The sequence below is a fragment of the Onychostoma macrolepis genome, chromosome 09 (assembly GCF_012432095.1).
Source record: "Onychostoma macrolepis isolate SWU-2019 chromosome 09, ASM1243209v1, whole genome shotgun sequence".
Lineage (NCBI taxonomy): Eukaryota > Metazoa > Chordata > Actinopteri > Cypriniformes > Cyprinidae > Onychostoma > Onychostoma macrolepis.
In genome coordinates, this window is record NC_081163.1 from 32,412,110 (window position 1) to 32,432,568 (window position 20,459).

Consider the following 20,459-nt stretch of genomic DNA (forward strand, 5'->3'; position numbering starts at 1 on the left):
TTTTGCTTTTCAAGCATGTTTCAGGAGTAGATACTTTTCGATATTTTCTACTAGAAAACAAGACAAAAATATAATAAAATCTTTTTTAATTGTTGTAATAGAGTAATATCATTTTATATTTATTTCAGAATGAATGTAATTATCACAAAACTAAATGAGGCCTTAAAAGGACACAGGACACTGAAGAGGTAAGAGGGAATGTATGTGTGTGTGTGTGTGTGTGAGAGAGAGAGACTACATACACAGATGGTGTTTTATCTAGTGTGCTGCTTCTTTTGGTGTATTTATAGCTCATCTTGATAGAAAAAGCCTGCCCAAACACTACCACTCCAATTAGTCACCCCATAGGTGGAGTAATTTAATCAGGAGAACATACAACCCGAGCCCAGAGCCTCCACGCTCAGTCTGGCCAGACTCTTCACACAGACAGACAGCTCTTCTCCTGAGGTAAGAACACAGAAGCTTGTGTCTATACAAGTAGATTACTAACACCAGATCACACTCGTGAGCAATGATACAATTACCATCCATCACTAAACCTGTTCTCTGTCAGAATCACTCAAATTTGTGCGAGTATCTGTCATGTCAATGCCATGTCATCACATCTGCTGCTTATTCTTTATGGTTTTTCCTCTGTCATTCTGCATTGCTTGTAGCTATTAAGTGAACACGTCACTCCTCTAGACAGAAGAAAGCATTAAAAATGCAGTAAAAATAGTCATATTGTGAAATGTTACTACAACTTAAACTAGTAATTTCTTTGAAAAAAAAATGCAAAAAACATTAATTTGAATCTACTAACATAGAATTTGTCTCACAGTAGCTTGGTATTGTGTTAACAGGTTACCATAGCCATTGCATCTGACACAGTAAGGTCTATGACAGCTATAAGTCTCTCTTAAAACATTTATGGTGAAGATAAAAGGCACGGTGGGCATTTATAGAGTTGTGATGGGTGGCCAGACTCTTGTCTCACTCTCTCCATGGATATGGATTGTGCTGGAGCAGGAATGGAGGTGTGAAGTTTGTGGTCTTAATCTCAGGAGGGTTAGCCTTCCATCCACCTGTCTGGCTTCTGTTTTTAGTGTCGTCTAAAAGCTTTCCGTTTATCTTTCAGACCTCTGCTATACTTTTAATTAGCATTGTGTGATATGTTTGTGTGATGACACTCGCAGATGTCTCCAAACACAGCTGAGGATTATAAAAAGAGAGGTTAGAGAAATACCAAGTCATGCCCAACAGAGACTTTGTTAGAGGACATCAGTTTAGATCAAGTGTGCTGATGGCAAAATTTCATAAACAAAAGCAAATTAGCTTAAAAGAGGGTTTTACGAACTGTCAAGAATGATTCAGCTGACAAACAGGATCATTTAGATTTTTAATTTTGCTTCCTAAATTTAGATCCAGGCAAAGTTGTAAGTACTGTGCTTTTCCAAAAACAGCCCTGGATTTGGAAACTTACAGAATTGGTTCTCAACCAGAGGGCCTCAAGATGACTTAAAATGATAAAATAAGATGAAACAAACATTAAAATAAGGCAAGACATCTATAAACCGAAGAACCAGTTTCAGGGTTCTCGCAGTTTTGGAAAACCACTTTACAGCAATCGCAGATAAGAGTAATTGATTGATAAATCATTTCAGTAAACTTAATTTCAACAATTTAGTTAAAGTTAATTTAGTCATTTTACTTGAAAAAAAAAAAAAAGTTTATCTGTACTGTGTCAAACAAAGGCAAGATTTTGTAAAGTTCAGTACGATGGAAGGAAAGCTGCTGGAAAAAATGGTCAACCTTTATTTTAAGGTCCAATTCTCGCTATTAACAAACCATTAACAACTAAATTGCCTCTTATTAATAGTTAGTAAGGTAGCTGTTAAGTTTAGGTATTGGGTAAGATTAGAGATGTAGAATATGTTTATGCAGAATATGTGCTTTATATGTACTAACAGCCAATATGTTAGTAATAGGCATGCTAATAAGCAAGTTAATAGTGAGAACTGGTCCCTGCACTAAAGTGTTACCAAAAATACATTAGTAATTAGTGACACAGTATGGTCATGGTCATACTGTGTGCACAGTACATAGTAAGTCGTGGTCAGACTTGTGCTTAGAGCCATGGAAAACCTATTTCCACGAGAAAATGTGGTCAGAATAACCTGCAGTATGCTATTTTGATAGTGTGAAAAGACGTAGAAGGAAACTATTGGAAAGAATTGAGATGGCTTGCCAGTTGGATGGAGAAAGGGAGAAAGCCTGAAGAAGTGAGACTGCAGAAAAGGGCAAGACAAACAGGAAGCAGAGGAGGGGGGGAGTGAAGGACTGACTGTGCAAGTCAAAGAATTTTCTTAGAAGGATTTTAAGCAAGAGAGCTGCTTCTCCTGGTTTCCATCTGCTGCCTTTTATGGTAAAACAGTAGAGGGGGATTTGGTGTAGTAGTGAAGCCCGGGCCGGACGAGGGCTCAGTTAGACACGCTCACAACGGGATAACAGAGGGCTGAGGAGCAGGGAGAGAGCGTGTGCGGGACACTGGGGACCCCTGAGGCGGTGGCACGGAGTGAGGCGGCACACAGAATCACAGGGCTCATGGGAACAATACGCAGAGAGGCTTAACAGGTCCAGGACTCAGACAGCCGCGTGAGTAGATGTCATTCTGTTATTAAGAATAATTTAGAAGAAATCACAATCTCTCTCTCGATAAATTTCACATACGATACACATTGAACTCCAACGTTTCTTTGAATGATTTGCTTTCAGATCAGGTTTAAAATCAAACCAGAGTTGTAACAGTAGAGTTATGTGACCTGTTACAGGAAAGATGGAATTTTCTTCATTCATAGTGATGTTCATAGGTAATCGCATCCTTGCCAGCAGAGGCACATTTACGTATGCACACTAACACATGCTGATACACAACATAATGGCTGACAGCTGGAGGTGAGATAACAGGCTGGTTACGATGCTATGATGTACTACACTGTGGAATTCCAGTGTGCTCCATCCAGCACTGAGAATGACTGATCACTGTTACCCATGCAGAGAGTGAATTTAACTGATGCTTGAGCTTCTAATGTTAAACTGTTGTATAGCCCTATTGTTTTTGTTTTTTTCCTATATTTGCATTGCTGTATGTGTATCTCATGTCTAACTAGTATGTAGCACCGTGGTCCTGCGAGACACGACATTTCGTTCCACTATATGTCCACACATGTAGCAGAATGACAATAAAGCTCAACTTGACTTGACTTGACTTATGGTTAGCAACATCTGATATCTCCTTAAACACTAAGACATATTTATAACCCCCCATCTCTTAACATCTTTCTTTCTTTCTTAATTTCTCGATTGTTTTGTAAAACCATTATCAAATAAATGTAATCAGTAAAAGCTGATGAGGAGTTTAATGTTAAAATGATGCAAAATGTATGAAATAGGCTCCAAAAGTCTGAGACCACTAGTGAAATTGCCTATAATTTTGTCAATTGTATTATTATCATAACAAATTTGAGTTAGATGTTGAATGGGAAATGTATTTATTATATTATTATATATTATTAAAATAAACATTAACTGAAAATAAATTAATATTTAAAAACATATTTTTAATTTTTGTTTAAGTGCTAAAATAACTAAAAAACTAAACAAACTAAAATTAAAATTTTATTTCAATATATTGTCTATATATATAGATAAAAATGCTAAAACTTAAAAAAAAAAAATAATAATCTAATTCAAAATATTAATAAAAACTTTATCAATAATAATAAAAGAACACTGCTTTAATGATGTATGAATTTCACAAGCAAAATCTGATGATCATGTTCTCCAGCATGATTTGAGATGATCCAAAAAGCATCTTGAGCTTCAGTGGAAGTGAGAACATCTGGAAAAAAAAATTCACAATCACTGTATAAGTGACCTAAAAATAGTGCAGAATATGCATTTCTATATAGAAATATCCAGTTTATTTACAGGTTACAAGACAGTGGTGTTTATAAATAAAATACAAATCTGACGATCTCACAACTCAATAGTTAATGATAGTTTGAGCAAAATACATATAAATAAAGATTGCAATCATCTTCACAGAGGTTCTAGCATTTTCACACATCTCCTCATACTCATACTCTCCATCACAGGACTGAAAGGCAGACGTAAAGATGACAGAGCGTTATGACTGCCACTACTGTAAGGAGTCTCTGTTTGGGAAGAAGTATGTTCTTCGTGAGGAAAACCCTTACTGTGTGAAGTGCTATGAGAGCCTGTACTCCAACACCTGCGAGGAGTGCAAGAAACCCATCGGCTGCAACTGCAGGGTAACATCACTTAAAATACCATGCTGTGTGAAGTTGCATAAAACCGGCCAATCAGATTAGAGCTTGCAGATCTGGAAAGTGCAACATATGGTCATCAAATGAACTTTAGGTGGTCCATAGGCACTTTTCAATCTCTTAATGGTCATCAAAGTATGTATTTTACTGCTTTAGGATCTGTCCTACAAGGACCGTCACTGGCATGAGGACTGTTTCCACTGCTTCCAGTGCAAGCGCTCACTGGTGGACAAGCCTTTCTCCACCAAAGACGAGCAGCTGCTGTGCACCGAGTGCTATTCTAATGAGTACTCCTCCAAATGCCATGAGTGCAAGAAGACCATCATGCCTGGTAAGAGATTCTTCACTGTGGGAGGAACTATTACCTCATATCAGTAGATGTGTTTTTTTATACTCATGCACTGCCATAAAAACATAATTATTCATTCAGCAACACATTCTTTCCATTAAAGCACAAGAAAACTGCTTCCTTTCACACAGAGTCGATCTTTGCCCAGATCTTGTGAAGAAAGAATAACTGCCATTAGACAGATATATTACAGGCCCGTCATGAAGTCAAAGCAACAGATTAAGTGATCTGCTTAACTGGTAATACATTTTCATTCATAAATCTTCAAAGACAGGCCCTCAAGACCATGTAAAAATGTCACACTCTTATTAACCCATTATGTTTTATGATCAACCACCCTTTTTATAATATTGATCAATCAAAATGATTCGATGGAACCAAGTTTAGATTTATTATACAGTATGTGTAGTAGCTGTTTTGTCTGTTTAATTAATGTGATTCAGTTTGTGCTCACAGTCCTGTGGAATGTTCCAGCTCTCACTGAGTTGAATGTAATATTTCAAGTCTGGAGCACATGGACTTAAAAGATACGAGCCAGACTTTTTAAAACAATGAAGCTCTGTGCTGTCTCTGTTTACACTACTGCTGGCAGTTGCACCATGGCTGGTGTTTATTGGACTTTCGTCTGGATGTGTTAAAAAAAGAATGATGCTTTGTCTTCTTAACAGCTAAACTTCCCTGCTGCATTGCAAATAATATGAGGAGTACTGTAAACCTGTCGTCAATTATCCATCATCTGTGACTAATAAGACTATATACAACCGATATTTTGTCTTGTAATGATTATTTATATAGAAATTGCTCATACATAATTTGATATAAACTTTGTAAATATTTGTAATTTGACTATATTAAAAAAAATACAGCAATAATAATAAATAGGCCACTTAGCCATTTAAATATGACCAAATGCCTATTTGAGTAAACAAGCAAAACAAATAAAGACAAATGAAATACATAATCAAATAAATAAAATGATATTAAGTCCACGTTTGCATGAACAACACCTGACGAAGACCCTGTTTGGGTCAAAACATTGTTTTTATGGGAACATTATTTAACATGAATTCATAAATTGATTTACATTCAACTATAAAAATATCTCAAAATTGTATTTGTCTACACACACACTACAATTCAAAAATTTGGAATAACTTTTTTTTTTTTTTGTGCTTTTTTTTAAAGATATCTTTTAATAATGGGGAAAAAATCTAATCTATTATTTTGGACTTTCTATCCATCAAAGATTAAAAAGAAATATTAAGCAGCACAACTGTTTTCAACATTGTTAATAATAAGAAATACTTCTTGAGCACCAAATCAGCTTATTAGTATGATTTCTGAAGAATGTGACACTGAAGACTGAAGTAATGATGCTGAACATTCTGTTACACTGAATTTACATTTCTAGTGTTTTACTATATTTTTGATAACTTAAATGCATCCTAGGTGAGCATAAGTGACTTTTTTTTTTTTTTTTTTTTAAACAAAAACATTTTAACATGCTTCACTTCATAAGCAGAATGTTGTTGTATTTGGGCTAAGATGGCTCTCTTCTCTCCCTCAGGCTCCAGGAAGATGGAGCATAAAGGAAACAGCTGGCACGAGACCTGCTTTACTTGCCAGCGCTGCCAGCAACCAATTGGCACCAAGAGCTTCATCCCCAAAGACAACCATAACTACTGCGTGCCCTGCTATGAAAAGCAGTTTGCCATGCAGTGTGTTCATTGCAAGAAGGTAGAGTCTACAGTTGAAGTAACCTACAAACTACAGGAGTTAAATAATATACAGGCTACAAGTACATTAAACATTAAGACACCAGTCAACTATGAGTGAAATACAGTCGATGCAGTCACAAAATCAAACTATTCTATGCATACAGATAGTAGGGAAGTATGTTATTTTGAACATAGTCAATGTCTTCATCTCCTTTCTCGTCTGTGTAGCCCATCACCACTGGCGGTGTGACGTACCATGACCAGCCATGGCACAAGGACTGTTTCCTGTGCACTGGCTGTAAGCAGCAGCTGTCTGGCCAGCGCTTCACCTCTCGTGATGACTTTGCCTACTGCCTCAACTGCTTCTGCAACTTGTATGCCAAGAAATGTGCCTCCTGCACCACCCCAATCAGTGGTATGCACAATCCAACAAATGGAACTACAAATAGAAATAGCTTCTATACAGAAATACCTCAATTATGATGAGGTATAGTATGTTTGTTTGAAATCAGGGTTGTGTGCCATTCAGAATTAAACTGAGAATGTATTTAAATTCCAAGTCCATTCTTGAATGTAATTCAGTGTAGCACAGTGTTGTTTTTGTTAGCTAAAAGTTAAAATACTAAAAATATTTTTGTTAATTGAAATTAAGCTGAAATAAAAATAAAATGCAAATATCTGATTAAAAATGCACACTTAACTTAAAATTAGAAATGCTACCTTGGCAACTAATTGAAATAAGTTGAAGTATTTAAACTAAAACTGAAATAAAATTAAATGAAAGCTAAACAGAACTATTTAAAAACATAACAAACAACTGAACATAAAAATAAAAGCCAATTCAAAATATGAATAAATGCTATCATAGTATATAAGAAATACTAAAATAACACTGGTGTAACAAACAGGATGAAGAATTGTTTTTTTAATTTGTTTTTTTATTAGAGTTTAACGAAAGTAGAATTAAAATGAAATAAAAAAAATGTCCCAGTCTAAATTATTTATATACAAATATGTATACTATATATATATTTATCTAAATATGATGAGAAAATATTTATATGTTTTCTGATATTTAATAAATTAACTTACATTTAATGGACCAAAATGTTGCCCAGTTGCAAAGTTCACCAAAAATTCCAGTTTCAACATCCTGCGGCACATGGCCAATTCAAATTACAAAAACTGAAAAGGAAGGCAATATTTAAATTGTGAAAAGCTCAAATCTACCAGCATCCATGAACTGTTATGCAATACAGCTCCATCTCTTTGTTGCCAGTGCTCATAACATGTTTGCAATCCTATATAGGACTTGGAGGAAGCAAGTACATCTCCTTTGAGGAGCGCCAGTGGCACAATGACTGTTTCAACTGCAAGAAGTGCTCAGTCTCTCTGGTGGGCAGAGGTTTCCTCACAGAGAGAGATGACATCCTGTGTCCCGAGTGTGGCAAAGACATGTGAAAGCGTGCAAGAAACAATTCAAGCATGCATGACACTTAAAATGTTAAAACCAAAGCATCGGCAAAGCATGAAACAGTGTGAGCAACGAATACATTTAGGTACTCCATGAAAACATAGTAAACATTGTTGCAGCAAATATTATAATAGTGTATGTATAGCAAGAGGCAGATTTTCTTTATTTCAGGAGAGTTATTTCAGCTTGCTTTAATATGAAGACTGAGGAAAGAGTTGGTTCTAAAGATTAAACTTTAAATGTGAGGATAATAACCATTATTATCTGTTTCAAATATCTAACCGGCTCTCTGATGTGTTGCATAACCCATGTCTTAACTTGCAAAAAAAGTATTTTGGTCTTTTTGTGTATCTAACAGTTAAGGATGAATTCTAAATAAAGTACATTTAATGCAATATCAATAAAGCTTATTAAAACAAATAGACTATATGTTTTTTGTTTCTCTAATTGAATGACATGAACTGAACTATTGCACTAGCAAGCACTCAGTACAGCTCAAATAATAAAACAGGACAATAGAGCCACCTAGTGTTGACAATGTTTGTGCAAAACAATGTGCATCCTCTTATCAGGGCATATGCAAAATATATTTGGTCAAAAAACTTTAATTATTATGCTTTAATGCTTGAAATGAGTTCTGTAGGCAAATGTAAACTGTGCCTAGGAATGAATTTCATGAAGCTGGAGCACATAGTGAAGGGAAAGCAGTCAAGATGTGTCCAGTACATGGGAACTCCGCAATGTGTAAAAGCATCCCAGGATGCACCCCATTAAGTGGGCTGAGTGCATATCCACAGAAAGTACAGCTGGAATTTAGACAACAGGTCCAGAAACTACTTGGTTACATAATTCACATCAATTTGTATCATTTTATAATTTTGATGATTTAGTTCTTAGTATCTTTTTTCTTTAACATTTCAGAATAAGCCAGTTTTGGTTCATATTGTAATATGATTTGGTTATAGGAATTCAGGAAAACATGCAAACTTCACTTTTCCCCTTGGCAAGGATAAAGGTTTCATTCTGTGATTTCAATATATCATCTTGGACAAAAAACTGAGAAACAACTGCATAGAAAACAAGCATCTCTAATAAGAGGTAGTGGAGTGTTTGAAAGCAGAATAGAGAGAGAGAGAAGAGTGAGAGATGAGTGACAGAATGAGAGAGCAGATAGAGAGAACAAGTAAGCTGATAGAGAGAGTGTGAGCTGACAAGAGTGAAAGAGAACAAAGTGGAAGTTCGGTGAGCTCTGACTGGAGATACAAGACCTACAGAAGAATATGAAGCAATGCTGAAAAGATGAAATGGACAAATCTAGCAGCACAACAGGAGCCATTATTGTGGAAAAACAGGTAATTGGCCAACATTCAAAAAGACTTCCTGCACTTTGCTCATTATGACCATTTCTGCATTGATTGGCAGGAAATCCCTGCCTAAACCTGGATCAAGAACAACCAGGCTCCTGCACCATTCAGAACTGAACGTCATTTAAATTCATTACAAAACTCCAAAAACGTTGTTTTTTGTGCATTAACTATTTAAAAGTGAAAAGCATATTAGAGTGATTTATGAAAGATCACAACAATCGCTACCAATCGCAGCTCGCATCAAGTTCAAGACACTGATGCTTGCTCATAGAACAACCACAGGCTCAGCACCCGCCTACATGCACTCACTATTAAGAATCTACATCCCCTCCAGAAGTCTGAGATCTGCTAGTGAGCGACGCCTCGTGGTACCATCACAAAGAGGCTCAAAATCACTCTCCAGAACATTCTCGTTCACCATTCCTGGCTGGTGGAATGATCTTCCCACCCATATTCGGAGTACTGGATCCCTGTCAATCTTCAAGCAACAGCTGAAAACTCATCTCTTTCGACACTACTTGACTTCAACCTACACATAAATAAAAAAAAAAAAAAAATCTTACTTATTCCTTCCCTTGCTAGCTTGTACTTATTTAAACAATGCCTGAGACTTGGTGTTACAAGCACTTCCTTTGTCGGATTGCCTCTTCAAGATGAATCGCTTCATGTGTTCCCCAAATTGTAAGTCGCTTTGGATAAAAGCGTCTGCAAAATGACTAAATGTAAATGTAAACACTGAAGATTGGAGTAATGATGCTGAAAACAGCTTTGCATCACAGGAATAAAGTACGTTTTTAAATATGCTAAAATAGAAAACAGATATTTGAAATTATTTTTTATAATGCAGCCTTGTTTAACATGAAAGACCTATTTCAAAAACATTTATACATTATATATCAAATTTACAAACCCCAAACTGTTCAACAGTAGTGAACAAAGCAAGACAGCGATGGAATTCATATATCATTCGTATTTAATAAACTAACTTTTATTTTATGAATATTGACCGTACACTTCACCTTTCCAGTATTAACTTAAGCGTATTCTACTTTTTATAATTTTACAACATAATATAGGGGTAATTTCTGAGTTAATTTTTTTTTAAAAAAAGAAAAGAAAAGAAAAGAATTGCAAACACCGTGATCAATGCTCTCAGCCATTTATTTTATCAGGCTTGTTGTCACTGAGGAACATTCCATGCAGTTCAATAAAAACTCAATTCATAATGTCTAGAAAAGACCACCACTAAAACACTGACATGTGAAACACCCTTCATATCGCTTTCTCACTTAAACAAATCAACGCATGACGCAACACACATCACAATTGCATTTTTGCCCTTTGGGGGCTAGAAATACAAAAACTGTCAAGGGATTTACCTGACAATGACCAAAGCACTTGGACAGGCCTATCCCGATATAAAACAATGAACAATGCAAACATTTTACTGGAGAAACAAGAGATTTCTTCAAAATGCCACTCAGTACAAACACATACATTTACTGGGAATACTCCTATACCAGTAAAACACTGCAGACCAACGGAAAGCATGTCCATTTTCCATCCATTTCCTCTTAGTGGGTTCGATTCGCCAACATGATTCACTCACAAGGGAAAGTTTGTTCATTGCAAGAAATATTTTTCTATAAACAATGCTAAAAAAGTGAAAAACTGATCAGTCTAACATAAAACTGCTAGGAGTGTCTCAGTTCCTTCACCACACATCAAGTCAAAACAGAAGTGTTTCCTAGTGTGAAATAAACCAGAGGGTCACATTTCACAAGTCACCTTTCCTGAGGCTAGTAAGTAAAGATGAAAGTGACAACTTGAGATGTGTGACAAGAACCCATCTTTCAAATTCTTGTGTCTCATCGTGAGTCTGTCTTTGCCTCAGAGACCCAGCAGACGACATCAGTGGCGTTAACTGTCCATCCCAGATGACTTCACAGATCATGGCCATGTGATATGTTGAATCTTTTTCTTTGCATCAGGTGACTTAATGTCCTTCTGCCACAAAAAAAAAAAAAAAAAGAATTACCATCAGAAAACCTAAAAGATTCGCTCTTCTCTACACCACACAACACCTGTCAAGCTAACTAAGCACTTTTTCCATGGTGTTAGTTTGATACTCACACTAGTGTTGGGCTCTCCATCGCTGGGGGACGTGCGCTTTAGTTTAGACATGGTATTGTTTGAATGTACTGAGGAGTTGGCAGTTTTGGAGTGATTACAGGGGCTCTTGGGACCGGCCCCTGGCGATGACACTGGGATCCTGTTAGAGGAATTTGAGGAAGAGTTTGTAGAGGTTCCAGAGAGCTTACGTATGGGGTTTGTGAGACTGATGCTGGAAACTGGGGGCTTTAGTCGGTCTGTGGTGACAGGTGCTGGTGAAGGATCAGATTTCTTCAGTTTAACACTGCCAGTGTTAGTAGAGCTGCCGTCAAACACTATCAATGGCCTCTTCCTGCCACTATCACTGCTTGAACTGAAACCAAGTTAGAATATAAGAGAAAATACTTGACATTTTCATTCAGGTACATAATGCAGCCGTAAAAAAGCCATGAAAATATTATATCATTTCTCACAATTGCCTCCCAAATCATTTGTTTTTCATTCTGCATACTTGCGATGCAAGTTCAGTTAAGAAACATGCAAAGTTTTGTCATCAAACAATCAACGGCAATGAGATTGCAAAGCTTCAGCAAAAAGAAAGGGTATCAGTGATTATTACAAAGCAGTCTGGAATTCTTCAGTTAAATATTTTGGAATAATGACCGTTGAATATTTGTGTGCATGCATGTATAATATTATGCATAAACTATTATTCAATAGTTTAGATAGAGGAGTTTTGTTTTTTTACACATTTTACTTTCTGCTCTCGTTAATTGTGTTTTTGGACAAAAAAAGCTGGGTTCATAGACATGAAATTGTTATTAGTAATCAATGACCGTCTACATGTGTAAGCAATTCTGTACATGACAAATAATCCACACTTGAGGGAGCACTCACAATTGACTTTTGCTGTTTGCATGTTGCTAAGCTAATGATGTGATACTCTTAAAAAGCATAAAACTAAAATATGGACACAGTATGTATAACAGTCCATTTACACACCCGTTGATAAGATATTCTGTGCACTGGAAGCTTCTGTCACAAAGTCAAATTTCTTACTGGGTGCAAGCATACTTCTCATGCTCTTTCTGATTCTGAGATTTTAATGTTTTTTTTTTTTAAGAAGTATGATATGTTTACCAAGGCTGCATTTATTTGAGCAAATATGCAGTTAAACAGTGGTGAAACATTCTTAATGTAAAATAACTGCTTTCTGTTTGATATTTTTTAAAATATAATTCATTCTTCTAATGGCAAAGCTGAATTTTTATCAGCCATTACCCCATTCACTCTAATATGCTGCTTTGGCAGTCAAAAAACATTTATTAGTATAAAAGTTAAAAACACTTGCGTTGTTTAATTGTTTTGTGGAAACATGATACAATTTTTCAGGTTCATTCACAGATGTACTACTAAATGAGAGAATTTTCTTTTGTGGTTGAACTCTTCCTTCATTACTGTGAGTGTGTGAGTGTGCAGTAAGTCACCTGTGCGCGCTGGCGGAGCTCTCACGCGCTCGGCTTCGCTCCATCCTCCTCCCCCAGCGGCTGCTGGGCAGATCCCTCTGCGGGAGAGGAATGACATGCCGCAGGTACAGATCTGTGAGCCGCTCGCGGTCCTCTTCATCACCCACTGCTATCTTCCTCTACAACACAGGCACCACTCGTTTGGTACTGCTTTGTGACTCATTCCTCAGACTTCAGGCATTTTTACTACATCTTATTAAGTTATACTTTACATAAAAGCCTGAGCTCACCGAAAACAACTAAAATAAGATTATTATTATGTTCATATAAGAAACAAGCACGTTATGCGATGAAGTCTACAAAAACTTGACAGGTTTCAAGTGGCTCTCAATCTCACCTCGCGTAACATAAGCTGAATGAACTCCTGAGAAAGCAGCTCTGGATGAAGCAGAAGGTCGATTTTGGAAACATCTCCAGCATTTGATTTGGGGTTTTTCGTTCTGTCTGTCCTGTGTGACGCCATGTTTCTCATCGATTTCCGGAGAGCGCAGGAAGAAGCGCTTTTGTTCTGCGCTTATGTGACAGGCGTTTAACAGCACATGACCATTACTGCCACCTACAGTAACTTATGACAAATTTGTTTCATATTTACACCCGCTTTCTTTCTTCTTTTTTTTTTTTACATGTACAGACCCAAAAAGAACTTCAATCCATGTTACTGATGGATTGAATTAATGGGCAAATATTTGGCCATTTACAGCTTTCACCACTGGCTGATATCCATATCAACTAAACATTGTATTTATTTGTTGTGCATATTGTGCATTTCACTTCATCAATTTTGTATTTCACTTCATCAGTTTTGTACTAGGCCTACATCTGCCATCCCCCAAGCTGCTCTCTTGACACTGGTATCAGCCTTCGGAAAACACATATTTGTCCCTTTTTTGTTCTTTAGTATTGAAAGATTTCTATATTGACACTGTCAATTTGACAGTATTTATACAGATTTAAAAAAAAATGACTTTACAGAAAATGCTACATTTATAAAATTGATGCATTCCAAATATTTCAGGAATGGTTAAAGTGTCTATGATGCATAAGCAAAATTCTTCAGTCAAATTGGTATAATGACTGAAAACAGCAAGCAGAAATCATAATTATATTGTAAAACTTAAGAAACAAGAACAATAATTTAGGTTTGACGTTTATTTATTTTTTTTTAAAAAGGGAAAAAAATGGACAAACATCATTCAGTTAAAACCTACAGTCGTGCAGTATCACTTTGGGATTGGTGTTCAAGGCAAACTCAAGATGGTTAACATTACTAACAAGCACAGCTTGAATGTATACCATGTATTTGAAATTGATATGAAAAAGGTCAAGGGTTTGTCACTCAGTGGTTTGCACAGACAGATAAAATGTTCAGCTTGAATGCACTGTAAGTTGCTTTGGTTAAAAATGTCAGTCAAATGCATAAAATATGAATGCAATTTAATCAAAAATGTCCAATAAATCACCAGTTTAATGACTTTATTTGGCAATTTTTCATGTTTTACAAAACTGCAGAACTTGTAAAATCCTTCCGACAGAAAAATAAAGAAATTACCACATTCAGGAACATATATGAATATTGCTTTGATGAATTTCAGACAGCAGATGCTGTTTCCTTCATCACTGCAGATTATTATCGGAGGAGTTATTTGTCAAGTTTTCAATTCATAGGTGTTCTCTGAAACCATGACTTCAAATGTTTCATACTTTGGTGCAAATCCTAGACAGAAGACTGGGTCTCACTGCTGCACACATAGATGTTGCTGGGTCTTATACGCCTGCGACTTCGCCTGGGAATCTTGGGACAGAGATGACAGGTCTTGGGCATGAACTCCAGGCAGGCTTCACGAAACTTGCGGATTCTCCAGCAGTATATCACCGGGTTGAAGACTGCCTTGAGGTAACTCAACCACAGTGCCCCGATGCTGATGGGGTAAAAGGCCGGGCTGAGGTAGAAGCGTCTACTGAACACCGCCAGCAGACTCACCACCGTATGTGGCAGCCAACACACGGAGAAGCCAATGAACAAGATGAGGATAGTGGTGAAGGCCCTGGTTTTAAAACTCATGTCCACGTTGACTTGGGGTCGCTGCAGACCGGTCAAACCCAACTTGCTGACATGGTTAATAGCAACACTGCCTTCGCTGGTGTGATTGTGGATGCGCAGTGCGTTGCGTCGAACCGTGTTGAGAATGCACAGATAGGAATACAACATCACACCGAATGGCACAAAAAACACAGTGACAGCAAGCAGAACTGTGTAACCCCGGTCCGCCAGCGATTCGCTGTATCCCAGAATGCATTGGGGTACTTGCGCCCCAATCCCTGCCGTCCTCCAGCCGACCACAGACGGTAGGGACACGCAAAGCGACAGAGCCCATGACGCGGCAATAAGAATTTTCGCCCGATGGGGTGTCAGCTTGTCCTGCCGCTGAACTATAATGAGGAACCGATCGACGCTGATGATCAGAAGTATAGACACACCTTCTAGAACAAACAGCCAGTAGAGCATGATGGAAATGCGGCAGAATCCCACTCCGAAGCTCCAGTCCGTAGTTGCGAGAGTGACGGCAGTGAATGGCATGCATAGCAGCGACAGCATGATGTCTGAAAAAGCCAGTGTGGCCAAGAGCAGATTAATCGCTGAACGCATGGCTGGTTTCTGATACACTATCAGACACACAATGGCATTGCCGAGAAAACCAATGGTGATCATGAAGATCATGATGGCAGCCAGTGCCACCCTGAGAGTGGTGGGCATAAGGGCAGTATCAGACTCTTGCATCTCAGTTTCTATTGGTTCAAGAAGGTCACACCCCTCCAATGAGCTGCCATTACATGTAAACATGGTAGCTGTTACCAGGTATTATCCATCCAAGGCTGGAAAGTCATAGCTAAATCTTTGCCATGGTCCTGTGAGCTCCCTAATAAATGAAAAACTCTCCTGTAAAACATTACCTGCAACAGAAGACCATAAGTGTGAGGTATATTAAGAACAATGCATATATTCATTTACACTACTGTCAAAAGTTTTTTTTTTTTTTTTTTTAAATACTGTTATTCAGCAAGGATGGATTAAATTGATCAAGTGACAGTAAATACATTTAAATTGTTACAAAAATGTGTCAATTAAATGCTGTTCTTTTGAACCTTCTATTCATCAAAAAAAATGTATCGTGGTTTCCACAAAAATATAAAACAGAAAAAAACTGTTTTCAACATTGATTGTAATAAGAAATGTTTCTTGAACAGCAAATCGACATATTAAAATGATTTCTGAAGGATCATGTGACAATGAAGACTGGAGTAATGACAAAATTCAGCTTTGCCAACACAGGAATAAATAAAATAAGTTACACTTTAGATAAATTACATTTTAAAATAGAATTAAATAGGAAACAGTTATTTTAAATTGTAATAATATTACTGTTTTACTGTATTTCTGATCAAATAAATGCAGCCTTGGTGAGCATAACACTTTTTTTTTTTTTTGAGGAAAAAAAAAGATGCAAAATGCAAATATATTATCATTACAAATCGTTGGATATATAATATATCTAGTATACTCCCGTACGGCAATATGTACTATATGACAAATCTCAGTGGCTTGACTGCTTGTGTCATCACAAAATGTCCACTATATTATCACCCATCTGCTTAATGCAACTATAAGGCATGATGATATGAAGATATTATAAACATCAATATCAACAATTGAGAAAAGTGCATCACAGATAAATTTGACTTGACTTGATTTGAAAGGTTTTTCTAAACATCTTTTGTGTTCTGCTGAAGAAGGTGAGTAAATAATGACAGAATTTTCATTTTTGGGTGAACTATCCCTTTAAGAGCACAGAGGTGCAGTCTGTGATAGGATTTCAGTGAGTGACATTTTTATGACAGCACATGAGAATTGCATAATCAGTAAAGACAAATGGTGAAAACATTCTTGTAATAATTAAATTTTTTGCTTAAACATCTGTAGAGCAATCTGTGCAGAGCACAGTATGAGCAATATGGTGAGCATATACAAACCACAATCATCATGTTTACAGATGAAAGAGGGAATGATGCTCACTCAGAGGATGCTGCTGTTGCCATGGTTACACCGGGCTGTTCTTTGCTAAGGATAGTGCAGATATAAACGGGAATGCAAATTCCAAGAATTCATCACACATCTCTGCATGCCTTCCGCTGACACCTCCATTGTCCAAAAAAAGACCAGAATACCTGCAAAACACACAGCAGGACAGTTACACATGCTAATTTGAGGGCATATTTCTACCCATATTTCAAGTAGCGATCATGGGTTGGGCAATCAGATTTTCATGGTTAATGAAATATCCTTCCTTCTCTATGTTTCGTTTATCAAATTGAGAGGGACGGTGGACATTATGGTGCATATATTGGATTTTTTCTCATTCAGCTTTATAAATGTTGGTGTCAATTTATTTAAAAACTCCCGTTCCCAGTATATGGAGTCTACAACACAATACAGTCCATTTGGGATTCATACTGTTGGTAATTATCAGCATATGTTTTTTTTTTTGTTTTGTTTTAGATTTTTGGGCATACAGTGTGGATCAAACACTGGGGTACAAGGAGATATGACAGATAGAAACAAAGAAATCAAGTAATAGAAAATACCATTTGAAGTATGCAGAATGCTGTTATGCAAAATAAAAAAGATATATATAAAATGTACGAAACATAATAATGGCATAACAACAATGAAATATGTTATGTACAATTAAATATTTATTTTGTAATGTAGAACACAATGTAGTATATACATTCATGTAAATTCTGTACAGTGAGCATGGCAATAAGTGTACGATAAGTTTAGCAACTAAAACAACATGCACAAGTCAATCTCACTTGTCAGACTTGGTCATGGCTGTCTCTAAGACGTTGATGTATTAATCAACCCAAACAGCATCCATCTAGCACCCATGCCACTTTTTAGACAACCATTCGCTTAAGTGTAATTAAAAACTAGAGATTGACCAATTACAACAAAACTAAACCGATAACAATTATTTGTATGTTTAAGTGTCCAATGGCCGATATGTAGAACAAATTTTTTTTTAAACACAAGGATAAATAAAATAACAAAATAATAATAATATCAGCAATCAAATTATGTATATGACTACTGAATATTATTATTAGCCGATCATTATTATTATTTTTGTTTAACCTGTTTAGTCATATGGCTGATGGCCCTGCAATTGTTGTTTACCTTCATTGCACACTATTGCCATTAAAATTCTTATTCAATCTTGTTATAATATATGATGTTACATGCTATATGTCTAGCATTATTATAACATTTAATTTAGGCGCCAATGCTTATATGTGAATCAAAAATAAACCAAGGTGTTTCCTACTGAATGCACAGTGGGTTAATGTTTATATCGGGTGCTATTTTTAGACACCCACCAAAAATGTATATTTGCAGCTTATAGGCTACTACAGAACCCATAACCTAAGTATAAGCATCAATCTAAACTAATCTTAAATAGAAAGACTAAAAATGAAGACATTCAGTCTTTAGCAGCAGGTTTTTCAGGTTTATTTAAATACAAAAGCAGGGCACAGTCTTTGCAGTGAATCTATGCTTAGCCAAAAAAAAAAAAATCTGCTTGTTCAGACGTTATGGTGATATTGCCAACGTCTTAATAATTGTTTACAAATGCACGAATATGCAGATTCAGAATTAAATGTTTATAACTGGAATTTATATATCATACGACAGGAAACAAATATATTCGAATTTAATGTTTTGAAAATGTCTAAGAGTGATATGCATGATAATTGGTATCAGTAGCCTATCGCAGGATTCGCACCCTTGTAATGTATGCATTGATCACACGACACATCAACGGATGCAAGATTGCAGTTCTCACGTGCAGTCGCGCGCTTGCCAGATGTGATGTGATAAACACAGCCAGATTGTGCGGTGATTTTACCTCTTATCCTCTGAAGTCCGTGTATTTGTTGTGAAAATCCAAAACAGGTGAAGGACAAGATGTTATAGCGGCTGCCGTTGTAGTTTTATTTCAGAGAATTGCCATTGTTTCCACTGATGCGATTTCTTGCTGCATGAAACACAACCGTCGGGGTGTGGAGCTCTGGAGGTGTGACAACGGCAATCAATCACAGCTGTAGTATGAGCTTCATCCTTCAGGATTTCAGAGGTATACGGATGACAAGCTGCATCAGGTCGTCACTGACGTACATTGGCTACTTAAATATAAAGCTCAGTGGTTCAGCAAAAGACGCTCTTGCTAAGAATGTTTTGGCTGCGTAGGGTTTTGGTTGAGTTTGGTTGTTCTGTATGACGAATTGGAGATTTATAAAGTTCATTACAGGTTCAGTGTATTGCTTTCTGTGTTCTTTAACCCTCTGGTGCTCCTTATTTGGGAGTCACACTTGTTATCTTCGCGGTGACCGGACACCTAAAATTTAACTTTCCCCTCCCCCAGTAAAATCAATGTAACATATTTTTGTTTAATAATATTTTTCCTTTTGTATTTTGAGATAATTTCATGGTACTAATTAATATTTATGCTATAATTATGATCAAATTTTTCCATTGAAAATAATACAAAACATTTTTTTTAAATATTTTCTATTACTTTTCAATTATGGCAGTATTTCATGTTAAAATAGAGCCAATGCCTTTAAAATCCAATTTTTGAAGCCAGATTAGTGCCATCTGGTGGGAGTAAAATAAGAAAAACATCTGCAATTCCATGGCATAGATTCCTACATAGCTCTATATAAAAGGCCTATAAATTCTCTAATTGTTTTTAGACATAAATACTTATTTTTATTAAGTTGTGGGTTTGGATATATATTTAGACATTTTCAGGACCAATCTGAGTTTAGATTTTTTGGGGGTTTAAAATGTTGATTTAAAGCATCAGTTTTTGAATTATTATTACTACAGTCAAACCTGAACACAGAGAAAGCATTTTGTTACAAAACATTTTAAATTCTATAAAAAGTAACAAACAAGGACTTTTAAGAGTCTTAATAGTTTCTTTAGCAGTGGAGAAAATGGACGAAACATGAAGAGGAAGAAGAAATGTGTTGCACACAATTCATGGCAGTGAGTTAATAAGACGCTACACTTTAGATCGTGCAGGAATCATGTTTGTGACTGATCTTATTAGAGACACGCTAACATCTCCGACACCGCGCAGAAATGCCATAGCGCCAGAAATGGAAGTAATCACTACATTAACATATTTGGCAAATGGAAAAATGCAACTATGCAGCAGCGATGATTTGGGTCTGTTACAGCACTTTCAGAACCTTATTGTGTTGCTGTTCATTTCCTATAAAATACGTTAAGTATGACAGCATGGTAAATAAAAAATAAAGAATATATATACATATATAATGTGTGTGTGAGAGAGAGAGAGTACGATAAAACAGGAAAAATTATAACTGTAATTTCAAAGTGAAGGCTTAAAATAAACCCTACTCTTAAAAGCGCTCTTTTATTTCCTTCTTGGACAACCAACCAATCACAGTCTTCAGAAGACCGTGTCATCGCTAGCAACAGGGTCAGCCCTGCCTC

At 36.4% G+C, this 20,459-nt stretch overlaps 3 protein-coding genes across 5 annotated transcripts; 1 reads left to right on the forward strand and 2 right to left on the reverse strand.

Annotated features, from left to right (window-relative positions):
* Positions 1-323: 323 nt before the first annotated feature.
* On the forward strand, positions 324-8,293 carry fhl2a (four and a half LIM domains 2a). 2 transcript variants are annotated; one of them, XM_058787933.1, is made up of 6 exons: positions 324-447; positions 4,137-4,313; positions 4,485-4,659; positions 6,245-6,414; positions 6,624-6,810; positions 7,705-8,293. In XM_058787933.1, the coding sequence occupies exons 2-6, from the start codon at positions 4,158-4,160 to the stop codon at positions 7,854-7,856; spliced, it is 840 nt and encodes a 279-aa protein (XP_058643916.1). In that variant the 5' UTR covers positions 324-447; positions 4,137-4,157; the 3' UTR covers positions 7,857-8,293. The 2 variants fall into 2 exon arrangements, with proteins under 2 accessions (XP_058643916.1, XP_058643915.1); XM_058787932.1 differs by lacking the exon at positions 324-447 and adding an exon at positions 852-2,634.
* A 2,057-nt stretch (positions 8,294-10,350) lies between these two features.
* Positions 10,351-13,400, reverse strand: c09h2orf49 (chromosome 09 C2orf49 homolog). Of its 2 annotated transcripts, none has more exons than XM_058787231.1 (4): positions 13,212-13,400; positions 12,836-12,993; positions 11,370-11,721; positions 10,351-11,240 (listed from the first exon to the last, which is right to left on the reverse strand). In XM_058787231.1, the coding sequence occupies exons 1-4, from the start codon at positions 13,344-13,346 to the stop codon at positions 11,187-11,189; spliced, it is 699 nt and encodes a 232-aa protein (XP_058643214.1). In that variant the 5' UTR covers positions 13,347-13,400; the 3' UTR covers positions 10,351-11,186. The 2 variants fall into 2 exon arrangements, with proteins under 2 accessions (XP_058643214.1, XP_058643213.1); XM_058787230.1 differs by having other exon boundaries at positions 10,352-11,243; positions 13,212-13,397.
* Positions 13,401-14,025: 625 nt separating this feature from the next.
* Positions 14,026-19,250, reverse strand: gpr45 (G protein-coupled receptor 45). Its single transcript, XM_058787527.1, has 3 exons — positions 18,841-19,250; positions 16,947-17,098; positions 14,026-15,826 (listed from the first exon to the last, which is right to left on the reverse strand). The coding sequence occupies exon 3, from the start codon at positions 15,714-15,716 to the stop codon at positions 14,589-14,591; it is 1,128 nt and encodes a 375-aa protein (XP_058643510.1). The 5' UTR covers positions 15,717-15,826; positions 16,947-17,098; positions 18,841-19,250; the 3' UTR covers positions 14,026-14,588.
* Positions 19,251-20,459: the final 1,209 nt, after the last annotated feature.

Excerpts from the sequence above, each read along its gene's own strand:
- fhl2a (XM_058787933.1), top strand. The coding sequence starts at position 4,158 with ATGACAGAGCGTTATGACTGCCACTACTGTAAGGAGTCTCTGTTTGGG. Across the intron at positions 4,660-6,244 it reads CAAGAAGACCATCATGCCTG|GCTCCAGGAAGATGGAGCAT; the intron begins GTAAGAGATTCT and ends TCTCTCCCTCAG. Across the intron at positions 6,811-7,704 it reads CTGCACCACCCCAATCAGTG|GACTTGGAGGAAGCAAGTAC; the intron begins GTATGCACAATC and ends AATCCTATATAG.
- c09h2orf49 (XM_058787230.1), bottom strand. The coding sequence starts at position 13,346 with ATGAGAAACATGGCGTCACACAGGACAGACAGAACGAAAAACCCCAAA. Across the intron at positions 12,994-13,211 it reads TTCAGCTTATGTTACGCGAG|AGGAAGATAGCAGTGGGTGA; the intron begins GTGAGATTGAGA and ends CCTGTGTTGTAG. Across the intron at positions 11,244-11,369 it reads ATGGAGAGCCCAACACTAGT|AAGGACATTAAGTCACCTGA; the intron begins GTGAGTATCAAA and ends TTTTTGTGGCAG.
- gpr45 (XM_058787527.1), bottom strand. The coding sequence starts at position 15,716 with ATGTTTACATGTAATGGCAGCTCATTGGAGGGGTGTGACCTTCTTGAA.